Raw genomic sequence first — 13,942 nt, 5'->3', positions numbered from 1 at the left:
AGTCCAGGGAAATGCTACCCTAGACTCTCATCATTTATTCAGTTCTAAAGTGATTTTTTGTTGTGCAGAGAGAATTCCATTGAATAACATTGATTTCCTATTTCAATAAGAGGAACTGCCATCCTAAAGGTGGATGAAATATAAAGGCTATACTGGCTAATTGGATAGATGGATAGGTAGATATGCAGATAAACACTGCACAAATAATACAATGCAGTCTCATCCAGTCAGTATTTAATTTTGCAAACTAAATAACTGTGGGTTTAGCTTTATTTTGAAAATATAACAAAAAATTTATTGGATTTTAGTAACCATGGAAAAAAATCCATTTGTATAATGTTAATATGTTCCATATATCCACCGAATGTGTGTGAAAACATGCAATCCATTTTATGCATCAGTAATTCTGAAACACCTGAACACTTCTTCAGCTTCACCATCTGAAGTTTGACAATACTAAGCATCCCTTTAGGGCTGTGAATTTATGGGCCAATTTCAGTCCAGAGGGCAATGTGAGTAGCACTGTAAACCCCTCATGATAGTTTTATATTGAGAAGACTGAAAGACCCTCAAGTACAACCTCACTAATGTGATTCTATAATCCATAAGCAGTCTAATTTGAACCTAAGAGCCAGTTATCAAGTAATAATTTGTGGCGCTAATATTGTTAACATCTCAATTTTCCTCTACTTTTGGATTTGAATTACAGCTTCCTTTCAAATAAAATCCACTGATGAGACACGTAACGGTTTTCTACTCTAATTTTGCTGTTTTGATTGCTTTTTACAGCTGTCCCTATTGTACTTCTGTTTACACCACTACATGGTGTCCTAGCAGGGAAATCATTATGCAGATCGAAGTATAGTCCTAACATCCAAAGTCTTCAACTACGTTACCCTCATCATAAATTGATTAGAAAGAGCATTGCAACATTAGTTACATAATTAGTGGAGCTAGGGCTCCAGACATATTGTTTGTCATCTCTCTGAGCATACTTAAACATTTGCAGCCCTGACAGTTTCTTAAAAGTAGTTTGAATCCTACTAGATACTGACAGTGTTGCCATGGAGTCATGCTTAGACTTCAAAGCAAAGATAGAACTGACTTCCAGATAATAGTGGAATTAGAAACAGAAATAAAATGAGGATGGGTAAACAAAATTGTAAGCTGCCTATTATTAGATTTGATACCTTTTTTCCTTCAGTTTTTCTGTATCTGTTGCAGATAATAGTGATGTTGATTGTTTTTTGGGGGAAGAAAAATATAATTAAGATTTCAGAATAAGGATTATTCTTTCGGCGAAAAGAAATCAAGTGCTATATGGCATTGTTCTCCTTCCTGTGGAAACAATGAGGTCTTTTAATATGTGAATCTCTTTAATGAGCCTATCTTGAAATTGTGCCTGCATAGAGGATAAAAGCTCTGTTATTGCTTCATTAGCTTGCAACTAGCAGTTGTGTTTCCCAAAGCAATTTTCAGCGTCCTCTTCCTTTTACTGTCACATTTAATCATTTTAGAATTTGCTCTGAAGACACAACCATGTTCTTACATGTGAATTTCAGGATATGAACCAGCGTATTCAATAATCCCTGTTTAAAAAGTTAACAAGGACCTGGCTGACAAGTGGTAGAATCAATGCTACATAATTAATCCGTAGAAGAACTGCATACTATGTAGAAGGCTATACGTCTTGTGCTACCTAACGTCCTGCAAGTTTCTGCTTTACTTGAATTGTGTTATTATACATTTTTTGCTGTGCAGTTCTCATCATTGTGCAGTCTTTTAAAGTATGAAGCACAATTTTGTTTGATTTTGTGATTTCTCTTACTAGTGGCCAGCATTCAGAAGCTTCCTGCAGCGTCTGTTCTGACTGACATCAATTTCCCCATGAAAGGAAGAAAAGGAATGGTTGACTGGGCACGAAACTCAGAAGATAGGGTTGTCATTCCAAAAAATATCTTCACCCCTATGTCAACAGGTAAAGAAGCATATCTGCATGTTAGTTTTTATTGGTTTTAACAAAGGAATTTGGTTTCTTCAGACCACTGTATTAGACAGAACTGGTTATTTTATCCATCTTCAAAGATTGTACCCCAGTTTATCTTAGAGGGTTATAACGAGGCTTAAGTTCAGCATATTGAACAAAAAGAAACTCAAGACATTATTTTCTACTTTGCAGAGCCAATGCTTAGTTATTCTGCACAGAGTTGCATCTGTGGAGATACCAAGTGGTTTGAAGCTTGCGCTCTGCATTCAGCTGTACCTCCTTGTAACTGCTCTGCTCGAACAGATTAGAGCTTCGTAACAGAAGACTTAACTTTTAATGAATGGTGATCAGCAGACCAATTCCTCTGGCTTCAGCTCCAATTTGCAAATACCATTGAAGTGCAGATGTGTAACATTACAGAATTTACTCGCTACAGGTTAAACTCTAAAGATAGTCTTTAAGGTTACATAACTATAAAGGTAAATGAACTAGCATGGAGGGTAGTACACAGGGATGAATTTTTTGAAAAGAGGACTTTCAGTGGTTGAAATGTATTGATACATAACTAACAGTGCTATTTTTTTTTATGATACACTTCCAGGATGTAATTCAAAATGATGATGGTTTCTTTAAAACAAAATTTATTCTAGAAAGGTAAATGCTATTCAGGTTTACTTATGCTGAGTTATGCTTGGGAAAGACAGAATCTAAAAAGAAAGTTTTTCCTTGCTCTTTTCAGAACTAGATGAATCAACTGTATTTGTACTTGGAGCAGTGCTGTACAAAAATTTAGAACTCATTTTGCCCACTTTAAGGTAAGAAACTTCTTTACTGTAAATACAATATGAATTAAACATTAAATTTCAGGATCATAACTATACTGTCATGATAAAAGTAGGCAGTGAACAAAGCGTATAGGTAGCGTGGGATTTTCATCCACTCTTACTTAAGATATATATCTTTGTCTTGTCTTCATGCTATGTCATTTCTATTATGGAAATAAGATTTTTTGTCGGATTGGTATAACTTACATTTAGCTTAAGTAAGGAAATGTTCCTCTGGAAGTTTATACAGTGATATAAGTTAGTGCTCAGGCCACATACGTCTATGCTTCTAACTACTGCTTGTAGTAGTAGATCTAGTAAAGACATGATAACCTGATATAATATGAAATCTGCTCTCCTTTTACACAAGTCTCTTCTAGGAGTTTTCCAAGTACTTTTTCCATACAAGCTGCATTCAGAAGGGACAACAGAACTGTAGTGAGGATTTGTTTTAGAAGCAAGAGATTCACACACCTGAACAACTGTCAGTTATGAGACCCATACACATAAATAAAGAAATAGAAGGTCTCTTTTTTTTTTAGGATTTTATCTTATGGATAGACAGTTTGGAAACAACTATTTTCCCCCTCTCAAACTGCTGTTTAGGTCATTTCATGGTCCATTAATATTAGCTTAATTCACGTGATCCTGTGTACTTTTTGTCTATTAATGTCTTTTTTGCTGTAAAGTAAAACTGATGTATATTATATCAGAATAACTCCTAAAGAATAGCTAGAAAGCAATGGGATCCGTCACCTTATTTAATCGAAATTTCAATTAAAAAAAATCAAAATTGAAACAAAGGATGAAAAACAACATTTTTTTACCAAAATTCACTGGGGGGGAAGAAAAAAGTCATAGCCCTAAGTAAGAAAAAAGGGTTCTAGTAAAGTTGTGATGTGCTATACGGTGAGTAACTGTAAATCAAGACTGGAAATCTCTCTAAGGTAGAAAGCAGTTCCAACAGTTTCATATTATGACAGGACACCTGGAAGTGCTGATGAGAGCCATATACGCTTAGGGCACTGTTTAAGTGTCAGCTCAAGCGCTTCTGAAATGTCAGTAAGTGCTTTCCATTTGCTGTGCCAATTCCTGAAATTAACCAGGAAGGAAGAGATGTTTCAGAGAGATGTTTTCTTCTCTTCTCTCGTATTCAGAGAAATCCAGCTAAATGGCTATCACACTCAGCCCTTTTTGGCAGACCTTAAAGACAATCTGCCAAACCGAGCAAAGCATTGAGGTGGCCATTTGCCTTTCAAACCTCTTCACTGTAAACAGCAATCCATGATTCTTCTGCTTTTTCAGCTCTCATGGGCAATTTTAATTTGCAGAAAATAAATGGGAACGGCTGAATGCTGTGTATTTGCTTATAACAAAACCCATTCAGGACATTTATTTTATCCTTTAGAGGAGTGAGATTTATAGGTCTTACTATATTTTCACTAGAATCAATAGCATCTGAAGTAGTGGGATAGGGACCTAAAAGGTCGGCAAATTAAGAACTATGGAAAAGTGCATTTCAGTTCTCAGCTTTTTGCTTTTATCTATTCTACTTCCAGCTGGTTATTGATTTCCACGGTGAATTTGACCATTTCTCTCTACAATTCATCTTGTAGAGACGTTTTGTGAGCTTCTAAAACATAATGGTGTGATAATCTGCATGTATCTATTCATAAATGAAGTCTTCAGAAATTCAGAAAAGAGGATATCCCACATTGCCTCTGAGTATGTTCAATATTATTTGAATCCAGTTCTCATCTGTCCAAGAAAAGGAAATAAGTAGTTACTTTCTCTTATGTATGAGAATAAGGAATAAAAGCCATGATTAAACTGTGATATCAAAATACAACGCATATTCCAGGGTACCTCTAGTCTCTCCTTTGTTAGGAATTTACCTCTTCTGTACTTCCCTCCATTTCTTTAATGTTTAGAGTGAAGTTATACTGAAACTTTTACAAGTTAGATCTCTTACTTCACCAGGTAGTATTTCGCACTGGATTTTTTTACCCATGATGATCATATGCCAAATCTGATCCCATGACCTTAAAAGAGTAACATAATTTTATTTGCATAAAGGCAACACAATTTTGAACAATTTGCATTCATTCAAACCGTTTTAATATTCACTCAGACACAACACCGAACAGGAAGAAAAATCCTACAATCATGTTTAGTGCTGAATTTGTTGAGCCATTAGACTATTCTATAAAATTAAGATTAAAATGCATATTTTAAAGGAACCTTTATTCAGAGTGGCTTATCATTTTACATTTGTTTGGGAACATGTTCAGTTTAAAATTTTTCCATTCGTACCACTGGGTTTGGAAATAGTATCCTTTGCTTATGTTTTTGAAATTGAAAAGATTCATCTTACATTATTTTATACCCATTATCATTTATGCTAATGTTACTTAACTGTAATAAGCATTATTGTGATAACCCTGTTCCTGCTGAAAATGAAGTGCTTCACCACCATAGCCTTATGTTTAGAACACTAAAATGTGAAGGAGGGTAATACTATCCAGCTTTTAAAATAGAAAAACATTCTAGAAAAACATCTTATGTGAAACTGTTCTAAATATAAAAGTATATATAAAAATAATATAAAAATATATAAATAGTGAAAAAAAAAAACAAATAACCCAGGTAAAACAAGAAAGATGGACTTGTGTTTGAGTTCAAAGGCCACATGATTTAGATTTTGCAACCTGATAAGGTGATTTCTACAGTTAAATATACAGAAAACTTTGAACACTTCTTAAGAGATTTCTGTCCATCTTTTAAGGCACTATGACAGGAGAAAAATAAACATTTGATTGTATAAAATCCTTTTTCTTGTAACCATCAAGCAAATAGTGACAACACATTCCTAACGCTAAAAGATATGCAAGTTTCTGTATTACTACAAGGGACTTTGTTGTTGTTGTTGTTTCAAAACATCTTACCACAGAGCCCCTATCTGGTATAACCCAGGTGCCATGAATAAAATGAGAATTTCGTTATCTAGGAGTCTATATACAATATATTTCACAAGTTTCAATATTAGCTATATTTTAGTGTTTGGGCTTTATTTTCCTTGTTTTTACTAGAATGGATGCTATTAACGATAAACCTCATAATGACAATGTGTGATGAGAACTTGCCAGTTTATATTAATCCGAAAAAAAGAACAAACCTTTTTGAGCAATATAAACAATCCTAGTAGGATATATATGTTATTCAAACAATTTTGCAAGGCATACCCAGCTCTTACCACATAGCATTACTACTGCGACATCCATATATTTTCAAATACATACAGAGCATTTATACATTGAATTTCATTCCTGCTGTCTAGGTACAACAACATTCTTATGGAGAGGTGGGCTACTGGACCTCGTGCTATCAAATAGGGAGGGCCTAGTAGGAGATGTTAAGGTGGGGGGTAGCCTCGGCTGCAGTGACCACGAGTTGGTGGAGTTCAGGATTCAATGAGGAGGTGGCAGGGCTGTAAGTAGCCTTGCGACAATGGACTTCAGGAGGGCCAACTTTAGCCTCTTCAGAGACCTCCTCGGTAGAATCCCATGGGCTAGTGCTCTAGAAGGCAGGGGGGCCCAAGAGAGCTGGTTAGTTTTCAAGCAGCACTTCCTCCACGCCCAGCAGCAGTGCATCCCTGTGTGTAGGAAGGCAGGCAGAGGGGGCAGGCGATCTGCGTGGATGAGCCGGGAGCTTGTGGCAATGCTCAAGCAGAAGGCAGCGGTATACAGAATGTGGAAAAAAGGACAGGTCCCATGGGAGAAATACAGGAACGTAGTCAGGGAATGCAGAGATGCGACAAGGAAAGCTAAGGCACGTCTGGAAGGCAAGCTGGCAAGGGACGTTAAAAATAACAAAAAAAAATTCTTCAAATACATTAACAGCAAAAGGAAGATCAGGGAAAACGTGGGTCCGCTGGCGGACGGGATGGGCACCCTGGTTACAAATAACACAGAAAAAGCAGAGTTGCTCAATGCCTTCTTTGCTTCGGTGTTTACCAAGGGCAGCCCTTTAGAGCCCCAGGCCCTAGAGACAAGAGAAGAAGCTGGAGGAGAGGAAGACTTGCCCTGGGTAGAGGAAGATTGGGTCAGAGAGCACCTAAGGAACCTCGATACCCACAAATCCATGGGTCCTGGTGGGATGCACCCCAGAGTGCTGCGTGAGCTGGCAGATGCCATAGCTAAGCCGCTCTCCATCATCTTTGAAAGATCCTGGAGAACAGGGGAGGTGCCGGAGGACTGGAAGAAGGCCAATGTCAGGCCAGTCTTCAAAAAAGGCAAGAAGGAGGTCCCAGGCAACTACAGGCCAGTGAGCCTCACCTCCGTCCCCGGAAAAGTGATGGAACGGCTCATACTGGCCGTTGTCTCCAAGCACATGGAGGACAAGAAGGTGCTCAAGAGTAGTCAGCATGGATTCACCAAGGGAAAATCTTGCCTGACTAACCTGATAACCTTCTATGATGGAATGACCGGCTGGAGGGGAGAGCGGTGGATGTCGTCTATTTCGACTTCACCAAGGCTTTTGACACCGTCCCTCACAACATCCTCCTGGGCAAGCTCCAGAAGTGTGGGATAGATGAGTGGACAGTGAGATGGATTAGGAACTGGCTGGATGGCAGGGCCCAGAGAGCGGTGATCAATGGTGCAGAGTCTAGTTGGAGGCCTGTAGCTAGCGGGGTCCCCCAGGGGTCAGTCCTTGGTCCAGTCCTGTTCAATTTATTCATCAGTGACCTGGATGAAGGCACGGAGTTCCCCCTCAGCAAGTTTGCTGATGACACGAAACTGGGAGGAGTAGCCGATACCCCAGAGGGCTGCGCTGCCATCCAGAGGGACCTGGACAGACTGGACAACTGGGCGGTGAAAAACCTCATGCAATTCAACAAGGCCAAGTGCAAGGTTCTGCACCTGGGGAGAAATAACCCCTGACACCAGTACAGGCTGGGGACCGAGCTTGTGGAGAGCAGCTCTGCGGAGAAAGACCTGGGCGTCATGGTGGATGATAAGTTGACCATGAGGCAGCAGTGTGCCCTCGTGGCCAAGAAGGCCGATGGGATCCTGGGCTGCATTAAAAAGAGCATCTCCAGCAGGTCGAGGGAGGTGATCCTGCCCCTCTACTCAGCCCTGGTGAGGCCACATCTGGAGTATTGTGTCCAGTTCTGGGCTCCACAGTACAAGAGGGATGTGGAACTGCTGGAGAGAGTCCAGCGCAGGGCCACAAGGATGATCAGGGGCCTGGAACATCTGCCCTATGAGGAGAGGCTGAGGGAGCTGGGCCTATTCAGCCTGGAGAAGAGAAGGCTGAGAGGGGACCTGATCAGTGTATATAAATACCTCAAGGGAGGGAGTGCAGAGGACGGTGATGGTCTCTTTTCAGTAGTGGCCACTGATAGGACCAGAGGAAATGGCCGGAAACTGAAACACCAAAAATTCCATAGGAACTTAAGGAAAAATTTCTTAACATTGAGGGTGACAGAGCCCTGGAACAGGCTGCCCAGAGAGGTTGTGGAGTCTCCTTCTCTGGAGATCTTCAAAACCCGCTTGGACGCAGTCCTGTGCCACGTGCTCTAGGTGTCCCTGCGTGTGCAGGGGGGTTGGACTAGATGATCTCTAGAGGTCCCTTCCAACCCTAAGCATTCTATGATTCTATGATTCTATGATAAGTTCATTTTTATTGGGTAGTGTGAAGTCAGTCTAAAAAGAAGAGAAAGCTTAAATATCCTATTATATAGAATGAATATGAGTAACGTGATATAAAAGAATATCCTAACAGAAAAAGAATAATTAGTAAAGTAACTCTGTTTTATTAATATTTTTCTAAATTCAGATAAAAAAAAAAAAAGAAAAACACTAGGGCACCACTTCTGGAAGTTTTTTATTAAAATTTATTCACTCCAACTTTGTCAAGGATTTATTTAATTATAATTCCCAGGAAATTTAGTATATTTTCTGAGTAATAAATTTCAATTTGAGTAATCTGTGCCTTTCTAGGCATACCCTCTTTCATCTTGTAAGACCATCTCCTACAAGTCATCTTACTAAAGACAACAGTTTTTTTGATAATCAAGACTTTTTTTTTAGATTATTTTAAAACATCAAGAAATGGATCATTCATCATATAATTTACTTTAAGTATGAATCTTGGAGATTCCAGTTTAACATGCATTTTATGACATGTCATGACAGAAAGGTTTTATAAAAAAAAAAGGCATGAAAATCCTGCAATCTGAAGTCAGTGTTAATTCAGAAACACAGTTCCATCATGGATAGAAGATATGTAGCTGGGTAAAATATATGTACCCATGTATATGGGTAAAATGTGGGGCATGGATCTAGGATAACCAAGAGACAAGGTGATACTGAGATGTGCCCTTCCTAACTGCTTAGCTGGCAGACCCTAAAAGTGCCTCCTCTTTTCAGCGAATGAAGAGGTAGGATAGGATTCACAAATGACATCAGGCAGTGGATAGGTGGATTTGGACAGATAAATCTGCCCATAGGGCATGCCAGCAAAAATTTACATCTGTGAAACCTTGTCTCTTTCTCAGACTAAAAAGCATTTAGTTACAGATCTGATCAGGGCTCTGTGAAGCTTGAAACAATTCCCAGGGTTTAGATACTTAAATTGTCCTTTCAGATATCAGTGACAGGCTCAGTGTTTTGTCAAAGAAGATGGATGAAGGAGAAAGAGGTAATGGCAGCAAAGTCACTCTCCTCCTGTCTTGCGCAGGAAGTGTGAGATGTCATTCCAGGCAGAGGGATTGCAGCCCACATATTCAGCCTTCAGGAAAGTTTTGTAAAAGCTGATTATTTAAATTCCTGGGAGAAAAAAAAAAAAAGTGCTCTCAGCACTAAACTGCTCTACAACAGAAACAGAAATACCACTAGTAATGGCACTAGTGGTTCTGAAAGAAATTGTGACTGCAATTCTTTGAGCTGAATTCAGTGGTATCTTTTGTGTTATGTGGGTTTAGAATATACTTGCCAGATCACATTCTTCCAGGGACTAATCTAAATGACTAAATACAAGATATATAACTAGGCATTCAGCCCAGGCAGGACAGCAGTGAGAGGTGCAGACATCAGTTCATTGCAGCGTGGGCAGTTACATTTATTCTCTGGTGAAAAAGTCTTCCAGGGACTCTTGAGAACCTAACTGGCTAGGCAGGGTTTTTATGAGATCTAAGCAAAATTTATGTACCTAAGCTGCACTCCAGGCACTTTAAATGCTCTTTTGGATCTCACCCAAGAACCATTAGAACTACTCCAGAATTAGGTACAGCAATTAATCAGTCACAAAGATTTACTGTGTTCAAGTACATAAGTATCAGCAATTCACTTATGTAAATTTTCAAAATAGATGAAATCTTTTATAGCTAGTAAACATTATTTCCACCCGTTATGAATATTAGAAAAAAAAAAACAGTTTCGTATTTATGGAGTTTTGTTTTATTTATTTGTTTGTTTAAATTAAATCTTATATGGGAGTATTTATGGGCATTCAGCTACTGTACGTGCATTAAGTTCATCGGAATTTGCATTACTCCACATCTACAGGATACACTGAAATTTCCCAACATTAAATGCTAGTTTGCTAGAGAGAAAAGATTTTGTCAATAAATGTGTGAGACGTAACTACTTATAAACAAAGTCGAGAAACAGGAATTGCACTGAATAGAAAGCTTTTTCCATTATTTTTCCATTATATGATTTATCAGAGAAAAATTGGACTAGAGTTCACCCTGCCCAAAAAGAATCATTTAATTCCTTGTGCTATCTGCTGAGTTAAGTTCCTATTACTGTAACCATGGTGATTCGTGTTTCACTGATTCAACAAGATGGAATCCTCTCCAAAATACCATTTTCCCAGAGAAAATAAACAAAGCAAAAAAAAAAAGTTGATATGTTGATGCTGTGTATTATAATTACATCTGGACTACGTAGACTACTTTTAGATTAATAATACATACCTGTGAGTAAATCTTTCTGTGATGTTTCATCCTTTCTTATGTGCGACCAGCGCAGTGTTTTTGTTGAAAGCAGCATCATATGTGACAGAAACATCATAAAGATTACAAAACAACCAGTGTGGTAGCTGGCGATTGTTCTAAGCCTGAGGGGGTCATAAGAAGCAAGGATTAGAGTCATGAACATCACGTCAGCACCTCCTTATGCCTATATTAGCACAACCTTGGAAATACTAGATCTGTCCTAGAAAGGCAGCCACAGAATATGCTGATAGATGTTTTGTATAAAAAGAAAGCGGGGTGATGAATTAGAGAAAATTAGCATAAAAATATGATTGTGAGTAAACATGTGCCAAAACATGACACCTAATCAAGTCTGGCATCTGTGTGAAACTCATTGTATTCAGTGGGATTTCAATCAGAGCCCATCCATGGATTATAGCTTTAAAAATATGTAGATGATGAGGATGCCCATTCATTCAGCAAAAGCAATGATTTTTCAAAAAACGTGAGCAGCTATGTGGGTGTGTTCTTTCTTTCTTTTTTTTTTCTCTCACATGAAAAAAAGCACACAACTAACAGATTTGCAGACTCTCCCATGGCACTCATCCATCTTACATTTTTACAGTTAACAGTCATAAAAAAAAGCCAACACAACACTTTGAAAGGAAAATGAATATCTCATATAAAACAAACTAGCAGATCTACCTTAAAAGAAGTGAATGATGTGCTTACATGTTGCCTGATTGCCTGTGTCATCAATATGCCTTTATAATTAGTAAATCACACTTGAAGAATGTTGATTCTGCTGTCACTGTTGCTCTTTAGTCCTTAATGTATAAGGTATAGTTGGTAACTAGTGACCGTATTTACCATTTCCAAGCAGTATTTTCCCATTGAATCTTTGGTACAAAAAGTCTCTGAAAATATCCACAGGATACTTCTTTTAATGTAGTTTCACTTAATGCTATTAAGTTAAATCTTCCATCTTTTACATGTTTTTTTTTCCAGAAATTTTACAGTCGTTAATTCAAAAATCATCGTTGTCACTATACGACCTGAACCCAAAACTACGGATTCTTTTCTAGAGATAGAACTGGCACATCTGTCTAACGTAAGTACAAAGGCAGTTAAGATGTGTTTCCAAGAGTACCTATCAGATAATATGAGAAAAAGAAGCAGAGTTGTTTTAAATGTCTCTTAATAAAATCCACTTTAATTACTAAAACTTAAACGCATTAACATTCTAATACATTTTGAAGAGAAAGTATGCTTGTTTCATGCATGTGCATGCTTAGAACAAAATTAATTATTCTGTGAGGTTTTTTTTAGGTTTTCACATAAACAACAATTTATATAAAAAACTCTCCATTAGCTGCTTTGATGGATGCAGTTGATAATGTGCTATTGTGCTGAATGCTTTCCCTTTTGTTCCTTGTGTAGGTTGTAGAGCCACACAGAGCTTCAGGCCTTTTCTTCTTTCTTTCATTACATTATATTCAAAAGCCCCTTCTCACCTAATAGCTTGTAGCAGACTTCAAAAAAAATAGATTTTTTAAATAAATATAAGGGATTTTTGTGCAAATATTTTTAATTCTGTATATTTCATCCTGCCGTATATTAGAGTACAATTTCTGTCTTTCAAAGTAGGAATGACTAATTGGACAACTGTGAGGTGGAGAGTAGTAAAAGAATAGGGTTATAATTACATTTGTCACTACTCTTAGAAAATAAATAACTAAATAAAATAATAATAGACAACGGTGTGCCAGCATTCAAAATACTGATACAAGCTATCATCACAAGGTATTAAAAACAGCATAACACAAACAGTGCTAGACTAAAAATGGGTTGAATTAACATCCCTACAATCCCTACAATCTGAATTTCCAGAAATTTTCTAAAGGTGTCGTGGTCAAAATTCTTTTAAATCAGTTTGAGTAATTTACAGAAGAGACTTCTACCAAGTTACCAAATCTTTGATATGAAACTTCATTGTCTAAAAAAGCCAATTTAAAGGTTTAGTGATTTTCTCTTCCCATTTTAGTTTCCATCATGGGATTGTGGCTTAAAGGACTGAGGTTGTAGATGTATAGACATATTATTTTATAGGTTTGGCCTTTCTTTAAGACTGAATCTAATTCTAATATTTGCTATAATTATCTGAAAAGAAAACTTTGTTTAATTATGTATTATTACTATTCAACGGGCATTCTGCATGCAAAAAAGTAAGGTAAAGCTAGTATTACTTTACATTTAGATTCTGAACATTATATATTAATGACTCACAGATTAATCATGATGCCAATTAAGCATGACTAATTATTAAAATAGAGACATTCTATATCATTTACTTTTTCTTTTTTTTTTCTGGAATGCCTCTTCTTGTTGTTATTTTTGTTCTTTTAAAACATTTGGTCTTGAAGTGCTTTTCACTATTCAGAATGCTCTGTAACCAAGTACGCTTAATGACTAATTTTTAAGCAACCTCTGAATATGCCCACACATTTGTTCTTTTAGCTCCCTACCCAGTGACTAAATTAAGTAATGTTAGATAACTGACTTTGAGAAAAGACGTATGATCATTTAGTTAGAGTTAAGTTTAATTCAAATTACCCCTAAAATGTTTATATACTCAAAAATTTATCATTATTGCTGCATTTTATTTTAAAAAAGGTATTTAATTAAAACAGAATATTATTCTGGAGAGGAAGTGTAAATCACAATTGTGTATGATTTTTGGAATATAACATGGGATTTGGATTCTCAGAAAAATTCTAATATATAATAGAGAGTTGACCATAGTGGGAATGTAGGTTACAATGTGTTTTTTAGAAAACATATTTGTTCTTATTCACTGTGTCCACATGTTGATGAATGTGATTAAATTTCCAGGAGTTCAAAAGAACAGACCCCAGCTACACAAACAAAACTCGGTTTGCTCTGGAGAGATTCTGAATTATCATCTTCTAACTTCAGAGACACTAGCATAGCAAGCCAGGAGCAGCACAGGGCATCAAGCTTTAATGACACTGGAAATGCTTGGCATTGTGCTGCATAGCTTTCAATGTGGTCAAACACATCTTCAAGGTTCATCTTTATGTACCAGACAGAGATATATACACACACTCACACATGCATGTCTGCGTTGAG

General features: G+C 37.3%; 1 protein-coding gene across 5 annotated transcripts in view; it reads left to right on the top strand.

Moving 5' to 3' along the window:
- Positions 1–13,942, top strand: part of ADGRB3 (adhesion G protein-coupled receptor B3) — a 416,394-nt gene that overhangs the window by 227,156 nt on the left and 175,296 nt on the right. For all 5 annotated transcript variants that reach the window (XM_010216525.2, XM_088539906.1, XM_088539905.1 and 2 more), the window contains 3 exons: positions 1,832–1,978; positions 2,727–2,802; positions 11,801–11,903. In XM_010216525.2, coding sequence (XP_010214827.1) covers positions 1,832–1,978; positions 2,727–2,802; positions 11,801–11,903 — 326 coding nt within the window. The remainder of the gene's footprint in view (positions 1–1,831; positions 1,979–2,726; positions 2,803–11,800; positions 11,904–13,942) is intronic.

This window comes from Tinamus guttatus, unplaced genomic scaffold (assembly GCF_059628265.1).
Source record: "Tinamus guttatus ecotype Peru unplaced genomic scaffold, ASM5962826v1 Tinamus_guttatus_pri_ptg000051l, whole genome shotgun sequence".
Lineage (NCBI taxonomy): Eukaryota > Metazoa > Chordata > Aves > Tinamiformes > Tinamidae > Tinamus > Tinamus guttatus.
Note: the sequence above shows the minus strand (reverse complement) of the source record. Positions and strands in the feature narration are given on the sequence as shown.